Genomic DNA, 11,522 nt, shown 5'->3' with positions numbered 1-11,522 from the left:
GACTTCAAAGAAAAAATATACATTCAATTCTTAAAACACTATTCGTGTGCATATAATATTCGATATACTTGGACCTAGCTTCAGTGACATATCCTAAGAATTATGCTATAGCACGAAAGCAAGGAGTAGCTTACACTCTCAACCACGCTCCTCATTTTGATTTCACACGACTTTGACAAATTCAACTGTATCCATATCTTTAAAAAGGAAGAAAAAAGGTGGTACTTTACGTTTTGAGATGATGAAAGGACCCAATTACTTAGTATCAAATTTTAATGATTAGGAGTTGAACCATGCGAAAATAATATATTTAGATATCAACAAAAGAATTAGAGATCAAGATAATTATTTTAAGAGACGGACACTATAAATAGTATAGATGAATAAATTAGCTCTATCTCGTATTTAAATCCGTTTTGACCATGAAACACCTATATTAAATTGGAGACAGGTATCGTTAGATGTCATTTTCGGCTTAAAGCTATAATTAAACAAATAAATCTGGACTGCTCCCGCCCGAATCAGCTTATAATATTTGGACCATCCACAATAGATAATGCTACTATACAGAGCAATCACTACTTTTTAAACTTTTAAGGATTAATTAAAGGTATTTTTTCAAGTAATAAGCAACGGTAAGAGTATCTTAGACATGTACTTAGCAGATTATTTTATGGAGCATTACATAACACTTCGACTGTACAACATAAATTATCACACTCCTTTTGGTGATAGATGCACTTTTATTCTAATCATTAAAGTATGTATACATTTAATAATACATGATGGTTGGAAATCCCAAATTATCCAAATATGAAGTTATATATTATGTCTTTATCGGGTTTATCTTATTACCTAATAATGTTATAGATACTACCGTACAAATGCTAATCTAGTGTGGGCCCCACCAAACACCCACAAATCAACGGCTCTGCATCCAAACAAAGCGTTCGCTCTGTCACTAATCAGTTTTAAATATGCTTACATAATCAAGCGAAGTCATCAACTTAGACAAATTACTAAACTTTAAACGAGCTGATTCAAAAACCAACATGAAAATTTGAGTCGGTTTCCAATCTAAAATTACTACGTATATTGCAAAGTTTCCATATTTTTTTCACATTTGCAAGTGTTTTTCCTTTATTTGGGCGAAAATGTAAAAGATCCAAGTTGAGGAGAAAAGAGTAGAAAGTAGTAGAGTAGTTGATGATAAGCTGCTTGATTGAAACAGGTGGGGAATTGTGTTTATATGACAGAGAAAGGACTGTGTCCGATGCAATAGTGTCAACAAACAGTTTCGTCTTTTTCCTTCCTATTTTTATTCGAAGATTAAAGGCGAGAGAGGAAAGAGAGAGGAGCACCTTATCTCTCTTGCAGAAAGGACATTAACAATAAAGGCAAATACCCAAGAGAAAAGAAAACAAAGGAAAGAACAGAAAGAGGAAAGTACTCACAGTCACGCCCAAAATCGCCCACCTTCTCGCTCTCTGCTGCTCTCAATCAATACTCTGTGTCTCTCCATTTTCAACCCCAACATATCAGAAATATTGCTAGAGAGTACAGTACCATATTAAAGAGTACCAAAAAGGTTGCTTTTTTTAATTCTATTTTTGAGCTAACTCTGTCTTCTATAAATGGAGGTTAAAGAAGCTTTTTGAATCATTGGGATTTGGTAGATTTATGAGCGGTGTTATTACACTCGAGTGTTATGGTGAGTTTTGGACTGGTTGTTGCCGACTGTGTAGTGGATTTACAAATTTGATCAATTTTCGTTTTCGGGGAAATTTAAGCTGAGCTGCATAAGATGAATCATTCAGTTCCTGAGTTTGATATGGATGATGACTACACTATTCCTACGTCTTCTGGTCTTACCAGACCTAAAAAGTCTGCAATGTAAGCTTTACGCACTTTTTAATGTTTTTTGATTTAAATGAAAGGTTTTCTGATTTGTGATTGAATGAAGAGTTTCTTCTTTTTTAATTTAATGGTTTCACAGGGCGGAAGAGGATATCATGGAACTATTGTGGCATAATGGACAAGTGGTTATGCAGAGCCAAAATCAAAGATCTCTGAAGAAATCTCACATTAGCAACGGCGGTGGCGGAGGTGGCAGCGGTGATGCGCTTATTCCCTCCGAACAAGCTGTCAGTAGAGAGATCCGACATGTAGAGGAAACTACTACACCACAGCAACTGTTTATGCAGGAGGACGAGATGGCCTCATGGCTTCACTACCCACTCGATGACTCCTCCTCCTTCGAACGTGATCTTTACGCCGATCTCCTTTATTCCACACCGAGCGCAACCGTTACAACCGCTGCGCCGCCGCGAGAAATCCGTACGCCCCCGGTGGAGATCCGTCCACCTCCGCCGCATCCATCCCCTGCACCGCCGATTGCAGTGGCTCCACGACCGCCTATACCTCCTCCTGCAAGACGTCCCGGCACTGAAAGCTCACATCGGTTCCAGAACTTCGGACACTTCTCGCGATTGCCTAGTCGAACAAGGTCAGAACTTGGTCCGTCAAATTCGAGCAAGTCACCTAGAGAATCAACGGTTGTGGACTCAAACGAAACTCCAATTTCAGGGCCTGAATCTAGGGTTTCACAGGTAGCGGATAATGTAGTACCGGTTCCCGGCGGAAATGGAGCATGTGGGGCTGTAAATGTCAACGGAACTGCGACTGCGTCAACGGCAATTAGGGAACCGGCGACGACATGTGAGCTTTCGGTGACGTCATCTCCCGGCTCAGGAAACAGTATAAACGCCAGCGCTGAACCACCGCTGTCGGAAACGGCGGCGTTGGCGACACCGACGGCTGCGGCATCGAATGATCGGAAACGCAAAGGAATAGAAACGGACGACGGGGATGGTCAGAATGAGGTGAGCAGTTAATTTGTTGTTTTCTTCCTTTGTAATTCCCAATTACTCGCACCTGTACCTGTCTAAGCGCTGTCGTTTTTCGTGGCTCGCAAGAATATCCAACTTACGGTGCATTTTAGCCCAAGGAGGGATTTTCTCATTGGCCACGTCATCTGCTTATGCTTGACGTACTGCGAGCCTATTATTTGTGGCTGTGGTTCATTTGAGTGTCATAGTCCGTGACACGTGTCTAAATCACTAAACCAAAAAAATTGTTTTAAGAATATCTTTGAAACTTGAGATCGTAAAAGGTTTAGGGGTATAAAAATTTTGTGGGATCATGACATTTTGTGGTTACAAAAGTTACTTATTAAGGGTAAAATGAATAAAATAAAGAGTTTAAAGTTGAATTATTTTCAAATTTAAAAATGTGTCATTTATTTTATAACAGATTAAAAAGAAAAGTACACCATCTAATTTGAAACGGAAGGAGTACCTGTTCTTCGAAAAAGAATCTTTGAATATTTTAAGTACTTCTAAGATGCTAGTTCCTCGTACTAACTTATGTGGTGCGATTTAATTGGGCATTCAATTTTTAAAAAGAAATACATTAATTATTTTTAAAATTTATGATCTAAATCAAGTTATAGATATTTATGTTGTTATAAATTATTTTAAATACTCCCTCCGTTTCAATTTATGCGAATTTGTTTGATTGGGCGCGAAATTTAAGAAGAAATGAAGATATTTGGAATTTGTAGTCCTAAACAAGTCAAAAAGGGACCCAGAGTATTTATGTGATTAAAAAAATTTCTCATTAAGGATAAAATTGTAAGTTTAAGCTAAATTGTTACCAAATTTAGAAATGGTCATTCTTTTTGGAACAAACTAAAAAGGAAATAGGTTCACATAAATTGGAATAGAGGGAGTATGTAAATTGATAATTCATTTTAAACATAGCAAAAAGAAAAAAATGTATCATGGTAGGGGGAGGGGGATTAAGTACTCCCTCCGTTTCATATTAGATGAGGTAGTTTGACTCGGCACGAAGTTTAAGAAAAAAGAAGAAGACTTTTCAAACTTGTGATCTTAAAAGCTTAAGGGATAAAAAGTTTGGGGGACCATAACATTTGTGTGACTATAAAAACTTCTCTTTAAAGGTAAATGAGTAAAATAAAAGAGTTTAAAGTTGAATTATTTTCAAATTTAAAAATGTATTATTTGTTTCGGAACAAATTAAAAAGGAAAGTACCTCATTTAATATAAAACGAAGAGAGTATTATTTATGACTAAATAGGTGGCAGCGCACCTCCAGTAGTGAAGAACACTCCAGATTGTTCAACAAGGATTTTATTTTGGTTTCATTTTAAGCGTAAAGTCACGGGACTGTTTGGACTGTTGTTCCACTTTGTCCCATTCTGTGTTAACCATGGAACAGGGCGGCTTCAGAGGGGGCTGTACCTGTATTCATGTTTCCTTGAAATCAGCCTAACTCTGTGGTGTGCTGACCTTTTGGTGACCCAGCAGTCACAATAATTAAAATCCCAGTTTCATGAGTACCAAGATACTAGTACGTAAATAAAAGGAATATTTTATAACCACCTTAAACTATTTTAAGTCTTGTTTTCCACTCCTTCACCTCGGGGTCAAATGGCCAATTATAAGATAACGTTTAATTTAATACAGCAGCGCTGCAAATAGTTAAGTAGTATCAGTAAATCTAATGAATGAAGTTTGTTTGACAAGGTAAAAATAAGTCCTCGCTGGTTACCATAAGGGACTTGGAAAAGTTGGGGGCAGCTTGGAAAAGAATTATACTCTAATGAGAAAGTAAAGGAAAGATGTGAACTAGTTGCCTCGGAGATGAGTCCATTACTTAAATTGTCATTCAACTATTTCAAATTATTTGGTAAACTCATCTTTAAAGAAATAGAAAAGTCACTTAACTATGCCTATAAGCACTCAGAAGGTCATTCAACTAGATTTCTCAAATTTTTGATTGTCAAATACCTATTTTACTCTTTAAATTTTAACTTTTGTCTTCTTTTTATTTTAATTTTTTTAATATTATAATTTTTCTCTTTTTATTTTACATTACAGACTTATTTATAGAACAAATAAATTTTATTTATAAACTATAAAAAAAAATGAAAAATTAGTTTCCTAGCATATATAATCGGAATAATAAAATAATTGAGCATAGTTTTCAAGAATATATAATATATATTATAAAATATACCTCTATTTTAAATAATTATTTTTTATATTACGTGCATGGGATATGTATTTTAAATTTTTTATTTTCTTTCATTCTTAATTGTGTAAATAAATTTTTGAGTTTTTGTTGTTAATATTAAAATTATTAAAATGAACAAATTTTTCTAGTTAATTTTTTACTATGATCAATATTTTATTATTCCAATATTATATATGATTAAATATATTTTATTTTTTTATTTTATAAATAAAATTTTATTTATTGTTTAGGTAAGTCCATAACATAAATTTAAAAGAGAAACAAATTATAATATTAAAAAGTAAAAAAGGGGGGGGGGGGGCAAAAGACCTTATAAAAAAAAGTAAAAAAAAAAAAGGCAAAAGTTGATAATTTAGAGGGTAAAATAGGTATTTTGGCAATCAAAAGTTTGAGAAATCTAGTTGAGTGACTTTCTGAGTGCAATAAGCATAGGTAAGTGAATTTTCTGTTACAAACGAAAGAAAAATGACTTTATTAGATAATTTTGAATAGTTGAGTGACCGTTTGAGTAATGAAATCGAATTCTTTGTCTGCTGGAATAATATAGCACGGTTAGTTGTATACTTCCTCGGTTTCAATTTTTGAGTGATGTAATTTGATTGGGTACAAAATTTAAAAAAGAAAGGAAGACCTTAAACTTGTGGTTTTAACATAAGCATTTGTTGAGCTATAAGACTTTTGAAATTTATGGTTTTAAACGTACCATAATATTTGTTTGGCTATAAAAGCTTGTCATTAAGAGTAGAACGAAAAGTTCAATTGTTTTCAAATTTAGAAATGTGCTATTCTTTTTTAACTTATTGATAAGAAAATAATTATCATTCTATTTGGAGCGGAGGGAGCACTTAATTTCTGCATGTTTCACATTACAAATAACAGCGGTGGTAGTTTGGTCGAATGAGGCAACTTTGAGCTGACAGAGTAGAACTTCCTTTGCAACCGAATTGATCCGACTTCTGCCCAAAGTAATAGAAATTCATTTATTTTTCAGCTCTCTTTGAACTTTGTTAGCTCTCTTTGAACTTTGAAATGTCTGAAAGGGCCTCAGTAGGATTGCATAACTGTTTTGACAAGATACCTCATCAGTTCCATAACCAGTACATCTGGTGAAACTCACTTCAGAGCTCCTTGTGGCTTTTCCTGATTCTAGATTGTATAGAGTGTACTAAGTTGACCAGGTGAACCTATGAGCAACTTCTTTATCTGTTTGTTCCTCTGGCAGGATAACAAATTTGTTCCAAGCAGAGTCATAGAATTTTTCTGGATGTATTAATAACATTGATTTCTCACTTTATCCTCTGTTTACTGCCTCGGTGTATTACTTAGCAGCTTTAGTGCCACTTGATTAGATTCTAGAGAATGAGACTATGAGTAATTGGTAAAATCGATTATTTTCCCAGGAAAAAAAATGAAGTTGATTAAAGAGAAAAAGGGTGGTATATTGAAGTTGAAACACTTTCTAACTTTAGCGAGGACTGGGGGCAAAGGAGAACTCATGAATGCCAAGAAAATGTCATGATTTTTTGAAGTATAAATTAATAACTACAAGGAGGAGGTAGGAAGAACTTTTCAAAAGAAGTTGTGATGGTCGAGGTACACTGGGAATAGCTGGCCCACTTTTACCTTCTTTCCTCCCCAGAAAGCATATGCGATCTTTCTTTTTGAGAGATCATGGTAAATATTTCTGTGATTGTTAACTTTGACATTTGTGATGCCTTGCCTTGCGGGAGAAAGACAAGAAATACTGAAAGTTGAGAACAAATTCTTGCTTCCTGTTGAGCTTACCACATCATATATAACTGCAAACCTCTGAAGCAGACCAGATGTTCCAATCGTTCTTATTTTGAACATTTGAGTCTGCTTCAAGTATTTTTCTTTGATAGATTTATGATGACCCCGATTTTACTGTTAGTGCTTCATTAACTTATATCTCAACTGCCCTAGGACGCTGAATTTGGGTCTGGTGATACAAAGAAGCATGCACGTGGTTCAACGTCTACAAAACGATCTCGTGCTGCAGAGGTCCATAATCTTTCGGAAAGGGTATGTATTGTGGAATTGTTTATTTGAGGATTTTGATAATTCTACTGCTTTTTCTTGTTTGATTGTTTAATTAACATGCCAATGCACCAATCAACACAGAGACGTCGAGACAGAATAAATGAGAAGATGAGGGCTCTGCAGGAACTGATACCACGCTGTAACAAGGTTTGACCTCTTCTTTAAGTTCTCTACAATGTCTAGAACAGATAGTTTACTGTCCTCTTAATATATTCAAGTTAATCTTCTGTTGAATTTCAGACAGACAAAGCTTCAATGCTGGATGAGGCAATTGAGTATTTGAAATCACTGCAATTGCAAGTGCAGGTATATTTATTAACACTCCTCTCTGTGTATTGCCTCTTGATACCTCTCAACCCTCTTTTTGTTCGATTTCTTAGTAGTAAAGGAATTTGACAGTCCTTGCTGAAGAGGGAATAATTTCTTTAGTCCTAAAAAATATTTGACCCTTAAGCACCAGAAAATTGGATTTACACCTCAAGAACCTCATTTTTTATTACTTGCATCTTAAATGTGAATAATATTAAGTCAAGATATTACTATAAATATCTAAAGCTTATTTACTGTAAATATTAGTACATTTTCGGTTGCAAGTCGCTAGTCATTGCTTTATTTTATAGTTTATATATGGTAATCCTTTTTTCTCTATTATGCTAAGTTATAATTATGTTGGCATTGTGTCTTCAAACTTTAGCATTTCTTTTGGCATAACACACTTTTTCTTGTTTATCGTATTAATAGGAAGTAGTAAATGTAACTAGATTATTGAGAACGCCAATTGGGTCAATCAGCATATCCTTATTTCGCAGCGCTACACATTCTCAAGTAAATTACATCTGACAAAGTCAAATGGAGCAATTGTACGAGATCTAAGAAATGTAGAATCTGAATTACCAGCATTTGTAATTCATGTAGCAGTATATGGATACTTTTTATCAGTAGCAGTATGTGGATAACACTAATAGAGTTTTTGGATATTGCCTAAATTTTAAAAACTTGCATGCTAGTCATGTACTACAGCCTTAAGTCTGTTTCCTACTTGTATTGTCCCAAATGAAAAACAAAACTCATCTTGTCTTTACTTCAGCACCAGATTTTTAACTCATCTCGTCTTTTCTTCAGCACCAGATTTTTGTAAAAGTGAAACATATTACCCATGCCTTCCCTATGCATCAAATTACATTACGTTTTTCATACATTTTATGTATATATGTGGACATACACGCCCCGCCGGCGCGCACGTGTGTTCCCTTATGCTATTTTAAGTACGAAATTATTTGTTTCACTGTCGTATAACTTATTTAAATGAAGTCGCGAACGCTGCTTGTGTTTTGATTAGAGACTTGTATGGCCATAACTCCGATTCTATATTTTCATTTTATGCTGTTTATTCCGAAATTCTAATGTATACAGGTATATTAATGTTCACTATATATCCACACTGCTATCTGGTTTCTAACAATTTATTGCTAAGAGATTGCACTTCTCCTCCTCTCTATATGATTGACAAAAGTCGAATGTTGACTTACTGAGAGAAGGGACCCGTGTTGTTATTCTCCAAGTCTTCTTCTTCAGCTTCTATCTATAAGATTGACAAAATTTGAATGTTGACTTTCTAAGGACAGGGCTAACTAAACTGGGCCACTTTTAGGTCATTCAGTGCTTTTGCCGAAAAATGTTTGATAGAATCCTGTTTGGCTCCATTCTGGTGTTAATTCTTCCGTACTTCCATTCATTGCCCCAAAAGAGCGGTTCACCTTGTAAAATTTGTTTTTTCCTTTGTGAAAATTAAATACTCCTTTTTAATCAAACCCTACTCTATGTGGAGCTGACTGGTTAATTTAGTTGTAGCACACTCTTGATTCAAATTCCATGAAGGTGCTGAAGCCTTATTACTGAATTTTAGTTGAACTTGAATGTTCAATTTAATACCATTGCTGGAACAAGAAACCTATGTTATTCAGCTCAGTATATTTGAATGCATGACATCTTACAGCGTTACATCATGAACGTTAAAAGTTCTCCCCTCATATTCTCACTGCCTTCTCCTGTTGTAGAAGCGGCATTCATTGCTAAAAATAAGGTTCATCCTTCTCCTTATTGACCTGCGCTTTCAGCTCGCAGCTGGTCTGAGCTGATTTACATATGTTCAGCGTCAATGGAATAATTTCTAAACTTATCTCTGGTTGTGTAATATGCATGCTGAAGCTAGTTGGTGATACAGTCCTGCTTGTTATCTTAAAAAAGAATTTTTAGTCAAATCAGAACATAGTTTGATCATATCTGCTTTTGTCTGCAGATGATGTCCATGGGATGCGGCATGGTCCCGATGATGTATCCTGGAATGCAGCAATACATGCCAGCTATGGGAATGGGCATGGTGGGAATGGGTATGGAGATTGGCATGAACAGGCCAATGGTTCCATATCCACCTCTATTACCAGGTGCAGCGATGCAGAATGCAGCTGCAGCAGCACAAATGGGTCCTAGATTTCCTATGGCACCGTTTCATTTGCCACCAGTTCCAGTACCAGATCCTTCCAGGATGCAAGCCTCAAGTCAGCAAGATCCAATGCTAAATCCACTTGTAGCACGTAATCCCAACCAGCCAAGACTTCCGAATTTTAATGATCCATATCAACAGCATTTTGGTCTCCACCAGGCACAAGTGCAATTACCGCAGGCAAGTCCTTCTTCTTCGACTTGGTTCTTAGTTCATTTATTATCATGCCGACTATGTTCATGTAGAAACCAGTCAACCACCATTGAAAAGTCTAGTTGTTGCATATTGTGATGAATATGTCCATTGTAGAAACAACCAGCTACAAATCCACTCATCTTGCAATGAGGAATTACTTTCACCATGGTCATAGGTCAATTACTCTTAGAATATTTTATTGCTAGATACAATCTTGCCAAAACGAGTTTTATTAAGTGAATACCTACAAGATGGATGCAGCTTGGAGCCATCCACCAGAGCCTTTTGATATTCTCCTTATGTTTTCCCTAATGATCTCACCTGTCATGCCTAATGCTTAGCTTTTAAATGCAGAATCAGGCAGTAGAACAGCAAGGTTACAATAAACCCGGCAGCAGCAAAGAAGTTGGAAATCCAGGGAATCCTCAATCTGGTAAGCTTACCATTCAAATTTTATAGCTCATATATATACCACAATGGGGTGGTTCTTATGCAACAAACTAAGGGGATGAAACTAGAAAAAAATTGCTTGTCATAGTGCCAAAAAATGCATTCTACACGATTGTTGATGGTCTTATGTTCTGATATATGCGCGCATTCTACACGATTGTTGATGGGCTTATGTTCTGATATATGCGTTTAGCAGCATAAGGATAAGGATAGAACTCAATTGTTCTCTGGCATTGAGAATAACATATTGGTGCAAGTGGACATTCCTGCAGTATTTCAATGGCATAAAATTAGGACTTTATTCACTACTTATTTATTTGCAGGTTGATTACCTGAGGGCCAGAACGTAAGAGCTTCTCACAAACTAAATTTTGTAGTGTAAGAGGAACATCCGCTGCAGTCGGGCTGATACAAAATATAGCACCACTAACTTGTAATTATTACTGCAAAACTCAGTTTGCTTTATATATTGTGGCCCATGAAATCTCAATTCCCATTTTGGCATTTGGATATAATTTGTGGCCAGCGTTTAACATCACAAGTGATCCGGCATAAGAGAGATGTTCAGCCGGTGAAGAGGCTTTAAGCATTTCCAGGCTTATGATTCTTGTTCACCCCAAATTTTATGTGCGCGCTGCCCCTTTTAACTGCTGCAGACATTGATGATCATAAACATATTTATGATAATTCTCACTCTGGTACACAAAAATGAGGCGCACATCAGTCATCAGCTGCATTGCTTCATATCTTTCTCTACTTTTCTGTGATATAACAACTACTACCTTGCAAAAATAAGGTAAGACGAACCACAGTCGTTAAGCTCAAATCATTTCGTAGATACTTCGGATCATCATTTTAAGTTGGGATGCAAATCAACCATTAATTTATTGTGAAACTACATCGACAACTCCATTTTATACCCCGTGCATGAGGTATTCTGGAGTTATTTTTGGCGAGTAAATTTTATTTTGCTTTTCGGACGCGTTCTTCCAACTTATTTGATTAATTCTTAGTTCGGGGCTTGCGTGGAATTGAGTTGTAGTAGCAAGTGTTAGCTTGGGAGGTGAGCGAATTCATAATGCTCCTATGGTGTTTTTGTTTGCTTTTGTGTTTTGGGGGATTTGCATCTTTACCCGCTTTTTGGGTCACGTTTTAACTTGTGTCCGCTTTGTAAAAAAAATTGCAAGCGTACTCA

The 11,522-nt window shown here is 35.9% G+C and overlaps 1 protein-coding gene across 1 annotated transcript; it reads left to right on the top strand.

Annotated features, from left to right (window-relative positions):
- Positions 1–1,071: 1,071 nt before the first annotated feature.
- On the top strand, positions 1,072–10,916 carry LOC104241263 (transcription factor PIF1). Its single transcript, XM_009796195.2, has 8 exons — positions 1,072–1,893; positions 1,997–2,882; positions 7,063–7,161; positions 7,261–7,326; positions 7,420–7,485; positions 9,479–9,862; positions 10,232–10,310; positions 10,651–10,916. The coding sequence occupies exons 1-8, from the start codon at positions 1,805–1,807 to the stop codon at positions 10,653–10,655; spliced, it is 1,674 nt and encodes a 557-aa protein (XP_009794497.1). The 5' UTR covers positions 1,072–1,804; the 3' UTR covers positions 10,656–10,916.
- Positions 10,917–11,522: the final 606 nt, after the last annotated feature.

This window comes from Nicotiana sylvestris, chromosome 9 (assembly GCF_000393655.2).
Source record: "Nicotiana sylvestris chromosome 9, ASM39365v2, whole genome shotgun sequence".
Taxonomy (NCBI): domain Eukaryota; kingdom Viridiplantae; phylum Streptophyta; class Magnoliopsida; order Solanales; family Solanaceae; genus Nicotiana; species Nicotiana sylvestris.
This window is presented reverse-complemented; position numbering and strand designations above follow the sequence as displayed.